General features: G+C 43.0%; 2 protein-coding genes across 2 annotated transcripts; both read right to left on the bottom strand.

Annotated features, from left to right (window-relative positions):
- Positions 1-7,502: 7,502 nt before the first annotated feature.
- LOC126689934 (uncharacterized) lies at positions 7,503-8,087 on the bottom strand. Its single transcript, XM_050385090.1, has one exon. It carries the CDS (start codon positions 8,085-8,087, stop codon positions 7,503-7,505), a length of 585 nt encoding a protein of 194 aa, XP_050241047.1.
- Positions 8,088-8,138: 51 nt separating this feature from the next.
- Positions 8,139-8,645, bottom strand: LOC126689933 (uncharacterized). Its single transcript, XM_050385089.1, has one exon. It carries the CDS (start codon positions 8,643-8,645, stop codon positions 8,139-8,141), a length of 507 nt encoding a protein of 168 aa, XP_050241046.1.
- Between the last annotated feature and the right edge of the window lie 4,125 nt (positions 8,646-12,770).

Here is a 12,770-nt window from a genome sequence, read left to right as displayed (position 1 = left end):
CTAGAGCTCATACACTGAACCTGTCTTTCTCTTTCATCTCCCTGTGCGTCTACAAATACTAGAAATTTGTCCGAGGATCCTTTCTCAAACCTATAAGTCTTCTTAAACCCTTTTAGCTTTCATTTTAAACTTGTTAATTTTTCTTCGAAACCTTTTAGGAAAATGGGTAAGTTCAAATGTTTGGTTGAGTTCGAGGAGCGTATGGAAAGTTTTAGGGCTAAGTATAGGATCCCACCAACAGTAGGCATGAGGTACGTTGCCTAGGGGGAGTGGGTCGGTGCTAGGAAAACAGGAGAGGTGGTCATTCCCATGATTGCCTTCATAGAGGGAGGGATGACCATTCCCATGGGTACCATTACTAGGAATTACCTTAGGTTTTTTAGGTTATCTTCCACACAGTGTGCCACAAATATGTTTAGGGTCTTGGGGAGTATAGAAGCTTTAAACGAGAGAATGAACCTAAACCTGACCCACCACGATATGAATTGGGTATACAATCTGCACCATTTGAAGGGGCAGGGATATTACCTCAAGTCGAGGCATCCCGAAATAAAAGTAAGGCTAATCCAGTGCCTCCCCACTTCAAACAAAAATTTAAAGGAGGATTTCCTAATATTTTTTGGGGAATGGTACGATGGCCTACCCTGTCCGACTGAAGAGGGAGAACTAGGTGGGGGTATAGCCGTAGATTTATGAATTTTGGTTCGCATTTCTCTTTCGTTTCCCAACATCCTTGTTTCTAACGAAACCTTATTCTAATTCAATGATTTTGCAGATAAGCGTGCTACTAAACCCAAGCTCAGCTTATTTAAAAAAGCAAGCTTAGATAGGATCTTACAAGCCAAGGTGTACGTGAACGAAGCTAACGGTCAACTCCGAGTAGCCCATTTAATTCTTGGGTACGCACCCATTTCGCTCGCATTCCAAGCCCCTAAGTACGTAATCAAAGCCCGCGACCCTCGGCTTCACCGTATCAGCGTTGCCTACCAAGGGTTCGTTGTTCTAGAGGGTGTCCCAATTCCTAAAGGTACTCCTCGTGCTCAACCACTTTTTGTGGCCACTCCTTCAATAGGAGCATCCTCATCCCAGCTCGTTCTTGAGGAAGAGGAAGAAAGAAAAGAAGAAGAAGAAGAAGAAAACCTAGAGGAGGTTGTAGATTTGCTAGACTCTTCGGGTGAATTTGAAGTATTCAACCAGACTCTACCAGCCGAGGACATATTAGACGAAATGGGTATCCAGAGGAAACCCCAGAGGAGTTTGATGGAGTTAATAGAAAATCAACCTGGAAGAGGTGCATCGAGGAAGTCCACACAATCCCAGATTCCCTATCTTCTTCCCAAATCTCCTCCTCTTGCTCCTCACCCACCTCAGCCTATCAAACCTGAACTTGTTGATCCAAAGTGGAAAAGGGAGCAGAAAGGGAAAAATGTGGTCGAAACTGGGAGATCTCGTCCGACCCGTGAAGACGAGGCCCAGCGAGCTGCGAAGCAACAAAAGGTCAGCCACGAGTCACAACGAGGCATGGAGAGAGCGGACGCTCAGCTTCCAGAGTCCCAAGCCTGACTCCCTACACCCATGCTCGGCGGTGAGCCCTTGAGAGATGATGCATCACTCAGGGACTTCAACGGGGGCATTGGGTGCCACGTTGCTTCGGCCGTGGAAGAGGCCTTGTTACTTCCAAAAGATATGTTCGAGCTGCGAAATATCAGGAAGAAGGAGGTCTTCCTCAATTGTAAAAGATATTTAGGCATGGTAAAATGTTAATCCTTCTCTCTCTTTTTTTTACTTATAATTATTATATATAGATATATACTTTTTATTGGTTATGGTATTAACCCTTTTCTTTTAGGCTGTCCAAGCCACTTTCAGCCTTGAGGAAATAACCAATTCATGCTACCAGTAATTGGAAGACGAAAGAAAAAGACGGACAACAGTTGTGCAAACACTTACCATTGCTGAAAATAGCAATGCTGAACTGAAGAAAAAGCTGGCAGATGAGGAGCATGCTCGCCGTAGTGCTGACTCGGCCTTGGATGGCGCGTAAAGGCAAGCCGAGGACCAGACGAAGCGCCTGCGCGAGACTATTGATCAACTGACTGCTACCAGGGAACAAATGGCAGCGCTCAAGAAACAACTGGAAGAAGCCCAAAGGCTTAAAGATCAGGCTGAAAAGTCTAAGGCTGAAGTTGAGAAGGCAAAGATTGAGGTCGAGAAGGCTAGGGACAAGGCTGAGCAAAAGGGTTACGACCTTGGAGTAGCTGAGACCAAGGAAACCCTTAGGGCAGAGGTCCCAACTGGGTGTCGTATCTACTGCGCCCAGACTTGGGATGAAGCCCTTAACCGAGCTGGGGTTGAGGCTTCTTCCGAGCTGAGGAAACCTGAAAATATATTCTACCCCCCTGCCATACGAGCCTCGGACCTTCTTTCTACTCAAGATGAAGTGGCTTCTACAGTTGTTGATCCGAGTAAAGAATCACAGCCTCAGGATCCTCCTCTTCCCAGTCAGTAGAGGCCAATAAAAGAACTTGGTGCTTCCCAAGAAGTACCATCAGACAAGGCTGCAATGGTTCTAGAAGTAGGAGAAGCTTCCCAGGGCATTCAGCAAAACTTGGCTTCAATTATCATGCCCGCCGAGGGAGCCTCCAAAGATAAGGAAGGAACGATTACCACAGAAGCAGATAACCTAGCTAACAAGACCTCCAAACTTCAGATTAAATTGAAAAAATGAACCTTCCTTTGTAATATAATTATGACTTTTGTAAGGGATTTTGTTTTTCTTTTTTTTTTTAGACATGTTTTAATGAAATATGCATTTTTACCCTCTTAAATTCATTTGAGTTATTATTTATTTCATTTTTATTTTATTTGTTTTGTTATTTTGGTTTTGAGTAGTTTTCATCTTGACTATCCTTTACTTGTACAAGAGAAAAACAAAGTTTACACATACTTTTAATTGGTAGTTAAAATGGACGATAACCATTGAATCCATAACACTACATAGACATATTTTGAATATATATATATCTATTCTAACAAGTCTAACCTCAAGAAAATATCCTAACGTTTGATTAAACACAACTAAGTCCAGGGCACCTTAGAATGCTTTAAGTGATGTTCATAGGCTTATTGAGGTTTACATCTTTATTAGGTGATCACAAACCTTGTGATCCAAGAATGGGAATTAAGGGTTTACTCCTTTTAAATGCTCAAGTTCATGTTGAACTAGCATTTTAATAGTACCAGGGTGTATTAATTTCTATTGAGCCTGTTTAACGCTTCAATGGATGTCATAGGATATTAATTTCCACTAAGATTGTGGTCCGAGGAACCTGACATAACTTAGTTTCTGTTTAATACTTCAATAGATGTCATAGGGTTATTAATTTCCACTAAGTTTGTGGTTCGAAGAACCTGACATAACCTAGTTTCTGTTTAATACTTCAATAGATGTCATAGGGTATTAATTTCCACTAAGTTTGTGGTCCGAGAAACCTAACATAACCTAGTTTCTGTTTAATACTTCAATGAATGTCATAGGGTATTAATTTCTACTAAATTTATGGTCCGAGGAACCTGACATAACTTAGTTTCAGTTTAATACTTCAATAGATGTCATAGGTTATTAATTTCCACTAAGTTTATGGTCCGAGGATCCTGACATAACTTAATTTCTGTTTAATACTTCAATAGATGTCATAGGGTATTAATTTCCACTAAGTTTGTAGTCTGAGGAACCTGACATAACTTAATTTTTGTTTAATATTTCAATAGATGTCATAGGGTATTAATTTCCATTAAATTTGTGGTCCAAGAAACCTGACATAACTTAGTTTCTGTTTAATACTTCAATAGATGAGGAAACACATGATATATGATCGGAATAAATTTAAGGAAAACTAAACATGACTATTTTTATTAATAATAATACATCTTTAGATTGTTTACATTCCAAGGGTGGAGTACAGTTTTTTCATCTAGATCCTCCAAATAGTATGCACCTATTCCTGCCACTGAAGTGATTCGATATGGTCCTTCCCAATTAGGCCTTAATTTTCCCCAGGTTGGATTCTTAGTGGTTCCCAAAACTTTCCTCAGTACCAGATCTCCTACGGCCAATGGCCTCAGCTTTACATTGGTATCATAACCTTGCTTAAGCTTATGCTGGTAGTAAACCAGTTGGACCATTGCACTTTCCCTTCGCTCTTCAATTAAGTCTAGATTTTTTTCCAACCACCCATCATTACTGTTCAGGGTAAATGCATTAGTTCTCAACGTTGGAAAACCTATTTCCAGAGGGATTACGGCCTCGGCTCCATATGTCATTGAGAAGGGGGTCTCTCTTGTTGACCGTCGAGGCGCTGTTCGATACGTCCAAAGGACATGTGGTAATTTCTCCACCCATTTTCCCTTTGCCTCGTCCAACCTCTACTTAAGTCCATTCACTATAACCTTGTTAACAGCTTCAGCTTGCCCATTTCCTTGAGGATGAGCCGGAGTGGAATATCTATTCTTTATCCCCAGGTCAGAACAGTATTGCCTGAAGGCTTTGCTATCAAACTGAAGGCCATTATTCGAGATAAGGGTATGGGGAACCCTGAATCAAGTAACGATATTCTTCCAGATAAATCTTTTGACATCTACATCTCTGATATTAGCCAAAGGTTCAGCTTCAACCCACTTAGTAAAATAATCCGTGCTGACCAGTAGATACTTTTTGTTTCCTAGTGCTTTAGGGAAAGGACTTACAATATCTAAACCCCATTGAGCAAAAGGCCAAGAGCTGGAAAGAGGATTAAGAACTCCTCCAGGCTGGTGGATGTTTGGAGCGAATTTCTGACACTGGTCACAATTTCTAACATATTCTTGTGCTTCTTTCTGCATATCTGGCCACTAGTATCCTTGAGTAATGGCCCGGTGAGATACGGATCTTCCCCTTATGTGACTTCCGCAAATTCCTACATGTAGTTCCTCTAGGAGTGACTCTGATATCTCGGGATGTACACAAAGCAGATGTGGCCCAGAAAAAGAACGTTTATACAACTTTTTATCCTCGAACAACCAAAACCGAGGAGCTTTCCTTCGTATTTTCTCAGCTTCTAGTTTCTCCTCAGGCAATATATCCCTTTCGAGGAATAGCAGTATAGGGTCCATCCAGCTCGGCCCCAAATTGACTTGATGGATCTAGAGCAAATCTTTCCTCGTTAGGGTGACGATCCATAAATCCTTGACAATATCCCTCGGGGAAAATTCCATATCGAGGAAGTGGCAAGGGTAGCCAAGGAATCTGCATGGGTATTTTCACCTCTGGGGATATGTGATAAGTCAAAGGATTCAAATTTTGTTTGCATACGCCTAACTTGACCCAAATATTCTTGCATTCTTGTATCTCGAGCTTCCAGTTCCCCTTTTACCTGGCCTACAATTAGTCTTGAATCTGAGAACATTTCCACTGCCTTTCCACCCATTTTCTGGACCATAGCCATTCCCATCAACAAAGTTTCACATTCTGCTTCCTTGTTTGTAGCCGAGAATCCCAACCTTAAGGACTTTTCAATGGTGATCTTTTCAAGGGATACCAGAACTAGCCCCACTTCTACTCCCCGCTGGTTTGCTGCTCCATCCATATATACTTTCCAGGATGAGGAGTCTTGTGTGGAGATTAGGTCAACTGATTTTTCATCCATGCCATGTTGCTTCACCTCTACTTCCTCTGGAAGTTCAACAAACTCGACTACTAGATCGGCGAGGAGCTGGCCTTTCACAGAGGTACGAGGCATATATTTGATGTCGAAAGCCCTTAGAATCGTGCCCCATTTAGCAATCCTCCCAGTATAATCCGCACTTCGAAGTATAGACTTGAGTGGTAATTGAGTTAGAACCACCACGGTGTGCACCTGGAAATAATGGTGGAGTTTTCATGTAGCATGCACTACTGCCAAGATGGCCTTTTCCAGTGATAAGTACCGCACCTCGACTTCATGAAGTGACTTACTTACGTAATAGACTAGTCTTTGGATGCTACTGTCTTCTCGTATCAAAAAAAAACTTACCGCATAAGAGGCAACCGCCAGGTAGACAAATAGGACCTCGTCCACCTCAGGACTGGACATGATAGGCGATCGAGATAAGTACTCTTTCAGCTGCTGAAATGCTACAACACATTCCTCGGTCCATTCAAATCCTTTCCATTTATGCAGTAAAAGGAAAAAGGGTCTGCACCTATCAGCTGACTTCAAGATAAATCGGTTCAAAGCAGCAGTCATCCTTGTCAATTTTTGGACCTCCTTGGGGTTCTAAAGTGCTTGCAAGCCATTATTGGCCTTAATCTGATTTGGGTTCACCTCAATTCCCTTGTGAGTCACCATGTAGCCCAAGAACTTTCTGGAGCCTACACTAAATGAACACTTTGAAGCATTCAGACGTAGCTTGTGCTTTCTCAGAATTCCAAAAATGCTCGCAAGATCTCCCACATGCTCAAACACCACTTTGCTCTTTACAACCATATTATCAATATAGACTTCGATGTTCCTGCCCAATTGTGGTTCAAACATTTTGGTCATCATCCGTTGATAAGTAGACCCCGCATTTTTCAAATCAAAAGGCAGCACTTTATAGTGAAAGTTTCTAATGGGAGTGACAAAAGCTGTCTTTTCTTAATCGTCAAATGCTAACGGTATTTGGTGATATCCTTGGAAGGCATCCAAATAACTCATCCGAGGATGACTGACCGTTACATCCACCAACTGGTCTATCCGAGGCATAGGGAAAGAGTCCTTGGGACAGGCTTTATTGAGATCTGTGAAGTCCACGCACACACGCCATTTCCCAGTCTTTTTTTTCACCACCACCGTGTTGGCTAACCATTGAGGATAAAAAACTTCCTTAATAACCCCTGCCTGCTTAAGCTTGGTTACTTCATTTCTGACAACCTCGGCGTGCTCTTTTAACGGAAGCCGAGGTGGCTACCTCTTCGGGGTGACGGAAAGGTTAACATTTAGATGATGACAGATGAAACTTGGGTCTATACTCGGGGCTTCATACGCGCTCCATGCGAACACATCAACATTTTCTTTGAGGAATTCAACCAATTGCTCCCTCTCCTGCAAAGGCAGCTTAGCTCCAACCTAAAAGAATTTCTCCAGATCATCGCCAATGATTACCCTCTCTTGATCTTCACATTTCGCCTCGTCGGCTAGTCCATTGAAGGGTAACGCCGGGGTTTCTGATTGCTATAAACCATTATCAGCGGTGGCTGAGGTCTCCGCCTCAGGCCGATGTTGGATAGCCGCTACCAGGCATTGTCGGGCTGTAGTCTAATTTCCTACTATCTCCAAAACTTGGTCGTTGAATGGGTACTTCATCTTCTGGTGAAGAGTAGAGGAGACGGCCCCTAAGGTATAAAGCCAGGGTCTGCCCATAATGGCCGTGTGGGGAGAGAAAACATCTACGACGATGAAGTCCACTTCTACCACATCCGTGCTGGTCTGCACAGGTAGTCTAATTTAACCTTTTGGGACAACCATTTTACCCTCAAAACTCACTAAAGGAGAACTGTAGGCTGTTAAGTTTTCAGGTTTCAAATTTAGCCCCCTATACAAGTCAGGGTACATTATGTCAGCAGCACTGCCTTGGTCAATCATCACCCTTTTCACATCGTATCCACCAATTCTCAACGTAACCATAAGAGCATCATCATGGGGCTGTATGGTTCCAACTTTGTCCTCATCTGAAAAACTTAACACTAATGGGATGCCCATCTTAGCTCTCTTAGGCATTGAACTAGACTCCTCGGCCGGATAACAGGATACTGACATTACTCTGGAAGGACAAGATCCGGTCCTCCCCAGGACAGCAAAAATAACGTTTATTGTGCCAAAGGGGAGTCTCAAAGAAGCATCTCCCCGAAGCTCTGAACCCGCTTGATTTCCCCGACCACTGGAATGATGCAAGAGTTGTTTCAACTTCCCTTTTCGGACTAATTGGTCCAAATGGTCCCACAAGTTTCTGCAATCCTCAGTTATGTGTCCATGATCCTGATGATAGTGGCAATAAAGGTTCTGGTTGCGCCTCATAGGATCTCCTGACATCTTGTTTGGCCATTTGAAGAACGGCTCATTCTTAATCTTCTCCAATACCTGTTACACTGGCTCTCGAAACACAGTGTTAACCACCTGGGTGTTGGTAGATCCTGACTGCCCAACAAAGTCTTTCCAAGGTCGATTATTATTATACCAGTCCGACCTGAAATCCCTCCTCTCCTGAGGGATCACATTAGCCTTTTCTTTCCCCTGTAGTTGGTCTTCTTCTACTCTTCTGTACTTGTCAATCCGATCCATCAGTTGGCGTACACTAGTAACAGGTTTACCAGTTAGAGATTTCCTTAAATCATGCTCGGCTAAAAGACCAGCCTTAAAAGTGCTAATGGCCACATCATTGTAATCTCCTTCTATTTCGTTAAACATCTCCCAATATCTATCTGAATAAGCCTTCAGAGTCTCACCCTCTCGTATGGACATAGACAATAAGGATCCCAAAGGCCAAGGAACCCTGCTACAAGTAATAAAGCGAGTATCAAAAGCCTGGGTGAGTTTCTTAAAAGAGTCAATAGAGTTCGCCCTTAAACCGTTGAACCACCTCATCTCCATCGAGCCTAAGCTAGATGAAAAGACCTTACACATCAAGGCCTCATCTTGGGAGTGAACGGCTATCCTTTGACTGAAATGGCTGACATGCTCTATCGAGTCTCTCCGACCATTATAAATGGTGAATGTGGGTTGGTGGAATCGCCGAGGAAGGTTCGCATCTTCTATATTCCATGTGAAGGGTGACTTAGAAAATTGACTCAGCGCCTTGTTCATGGCATCGTTCCCTAAGCCTTTGCAAGGCGGGCTTTTGTATCTACGTCTATGGTGGTGCTCCTCTTCATAGGAAAAGGTCTCGCTGGGCGGAGTTCTAGATCTCCGCCTATAACTAGCACCATCTGTCTCTTCAGAGGACGGTTAGGAGCTAGGCGATGAACGTCTTCGCCGAGCATGACGCAATTCCCCCTTCAACTCGTCGATTTCACGTTGCATGTTTCTGTCATTCTTTGCATGGGAAACATGGCTTTTCCCTCGAGATTGACTTTTACTAGTATGAGTTGTGTGCACACTTCCCTCACGACCCCCATTTTGTTCAAAGCTCCTACGCGGATTGCCATGCTGAGAACCCCTTGATTCTGCTTGATGTAGATTAACATCTACCTGGTGTGGTCCTGCTGCTGCCTGGTGTGGACCTGCCTCCTCCATCGTGAACGTTGTAACCGAATCTCGTTTAGAATAGATCAAGTCTTCCTACAGACGGCGCCAATTGTAAAGATTGAAATTGGATTGGACCCAATATAGAATTGGGTTTTAGCTCAAGAAGCCCAAACAATAAATTTTTAGAGCGTGGATGAAAGAACTAGATCTATTTTAGAAGAAAGACGATAGAATTTATTGATTTAAGGCTATTAAACACAAGTAGAATGAGAAACTCTGTCCTCGGAGTGGCCTGAGGAGATGATATTATATTGTCTTGTTTATCAACAGAGTTACAAGAGTTTACAGTCTTATCCTAAAAATTGCGTGATTTCCTCTCCGATCCTCTTTTTTTAGTACATCTTCTCATGCTATATACTACAATCTTGGTATCATCCCTACCACACATGTAGGTTAGATTCGGGGAACTCCTTACTGTCCCATCCAACACCTCCAGAACCATCAACTAGTAGTTGTAAGGCTGCTTGACCACTGTTCAGGGATCACCTCCACATTAATGCGGCCAGAGAGTTGGTTGGGAGGCATTTAATACGGAAGTAGCAGCTTTTTAAATATATTTTTTGCCCTTCTCCTTTCTTACCCCTTGTCCAACGTCCAATCCTTAGTTGTGATGTAACTTCGAAGAAAGTCCATGATGATATAGCACTCTTACTGACCTCGGACCCTTGTTGCCGAGATGGCTTTTCTCCTCGGACCTTCGTTGGACTTATCTCATATTATCTCTACTCTTCTCTTTACTCCGTTCCCCTTATAATCTTATCTGGACAACCTCGGATGATCTAATGTCCTCGGATTAGGCCATAGGCCTAGTTAGTACAGCCTTAACAGTACCTCCTGATTAACTGGCCCCCACATATACCATTGCATGAATTTATCCTATTTCAATTCAATTTGTGTTACGATCTGATAAAAAAGTCATTAGTTGAACATGCAATATCATGTGAAAAATCTACTAATTGGTTTCAGATATTAAAATTTTTGAAAGACCAAAAAATATGAAAGAATCAGAAGATTCACTGCCTAGAGATTTTTGAAAATATATATATATATATATATGACTACACAATAGAAAAATATAAGAGAAAAATAGGTTATCTTTAGATATTGCAATTATGCGTACCCAAAATATGGTTCTTGGGCTCACAATCTATTTGTGTGGTTGGCTTTGGGTTTCCTACTATGGGTGGTCTTGTGCTCGGTGACCCAAATGCACTCCTGTTTCCTCAGATCCTTCTCTTTACCTCATGGAGTTACTCATTTTCTCTCCTCATTTAGTTATTCTTTTCTTCTTTGTTTTCTCTCTCCACTCTCCAACCCCCATTACTCATTCTGTTCTCTTATTTATAGGCTGAGGTAAGTGGAGGTGTTATGATTACTCCCCTTTACTAGTGCGAACGAGGATCCAATTCCATCATCTCTAAGTGGATTTTCTGTTGGGAAAGGAGGTAATGGCATTGGAACTAATTTCCACCTCCAAAAGTTCACTCAGCAACGATATTTTCGAAGGCATTATTGGGCAGTCGAGTACAAGGTGTCTCCGAGTAATAACGCCTCCAACCGGGTTAGAGAGGATCGGGAGGGGCTTGCTTTAGGTATCTAAGACGATGCAGTCTCATTTTAGCTCTTAGGCCCAGACTGGGCCTTGAGGTGTCTGGATCGAGGCTAAAGGTCCGGAATAGGGATGGGGTTATATAATGTATCGTGAGGCTTGGGCCCAAGGCCCGTGGGGCCTGTGGCCCAACCCTGTACAATTGTCCCCCTTTGATTCATGTTCGGATCCCAAGCATGAATCAAGGAAGGCATGCGTCAGAGGCTCCTCAGGAAGCTCATGCGTTAGTGATTGAGCAGATAGGCATTCATTAATGTGTTCTTGAAAGGTGCGTCATGCCAGACTGTCAGGTGTAACCGTCATTATAACCTGATGGTTCGTGAACCGAGGCGGCACGCGTGGCAGTTAGAAAAAGAATTCAGAAAGTTTTCTCGCCTCCCTTTTTCATTAAATGCTTTCACCCCCATTTAGACCCTATAAATAGTTCCCTCTGATTTCCCACATCACTCTTTACATCCTTTCTCCTTCAACTTCCTCTCTGCCGAGCATTCTCCTCCTATACTTAATCACTTCATTCCAGATCATCATTCTCCTATGCGTAAACACTTCACTCCAAATCATCACTCTCTAGAGCCCAAATTAAGTTTTCTTTACTCTTTCTTCCTTTCAATTTTTCTTCACTCCATAGTTTAGGAATGAGATATTCTCATCTTCTTGCACCTAGGGCTACCTTGGCCAACTTTAGAGAAGCCTATGGTGTCCCTGGGGATGTCGATATTGCCTACTGTCACAAGGGTGATATTGTTCTCGAGAGGGGCTCTGGCCCAAACGTAGTATTTTTTTCCTTAATGGCTATATTAGAGGATGGGGTTAGGTTTCTCGTGGACCTTCTCATTGTAGGTACTCTTAGGTTCTATGGCTTATGCCTTGACTAACTCCCCCCCCCCCCCATATTTTTTACTGAGTTGTGGGTTGTGTCAGTAGGCTAAACCAAATATACGAGTTGCAACTAAACCATCACGACATCAACTTTATGTATAGTTTATGCGACAATATTAGGTCCGACTATTATTTAAAGACTAGGGATATGTGGGTATGGCTTACATCATGCCTTCCTGACTCCAATAGGAACTTGGTGGGAGAATTCGTCCGGGTGAGTGGCAATTGACTTGCTGATGAGCTCCTCTGCCCACTTATGTTGGTCAGTACTGAATATCTTTTATTTGTTAATTGCGTTTTACCTGTGATTATTTTGTTCAAATAGGCATTAACCAACTTTTTTATTGTTTGGATGCAAAAAGCAAAATGTTTAAGCCAGACCTTAGAGTGGTGCACGTAAGAGACCTGAATTTCATACTTCGGTCTGAAATATTGGTGCACTCCGACGGGCAGCTTCAGTCATCGCACCAAATTCTCGGGTGCAATCCCGTTTATACTACTTGGCAGCCTTTCGAGCCAGCTTAGTTGATGGATAGCCTGTTGTTGTCATACATCGACGTTCAGCATGCCAACTTTCTTTCGCCCTCATTAACAGTTGGTAAAGCTCGAGACCTCGGCCCCAGATATACTACAATAGAGGATCTCGCACCGGTGAGAGACGAATCGGCTGAATGTGTGTCTTAAAGTCGTAAAGTCCACGCCTCTGTTGAAGAGTCCAAAGCTCAGGCCTGAACAATCGAGCTAGAAGCAGCCGAGGCCGACCAAGACACAGAGATGGTGACCAGGTGGAAAATGACTGTTGACCGGTTTTTGCCCGACACTCAACCTATGGCTCAGCCTCAAGAGCCTCAAGGCAAGAATCGGACTCCTTCTCCAACCCAAGCTAGCTGTGCCAAAAAGAAATAGCGTGTAGTAGACCAATCGCCCAGAATTCCAAGTGATGCTCCTACGAGGACTCCTCCCCGAGTATCGGGCGGGATTAC

This window comes from Quercus robur, chromosome 6 (assembly GCF_932294415.1).
Source record: "Quercus robur chromosome 6, dhQueRobu3.1, whole genome shotgun sequence".
Taxonomy (NCBI): Eukaryota; Viridiplantae; Streptophyta; class Magnoliopsida; order Fagales; family Fagaceae; genus Quercus; species Quercus robur.
Note: the sequence above shows the minus strand (reverse complement) of the source record. Positions and strands in the feature narration are given on the sequence as shown.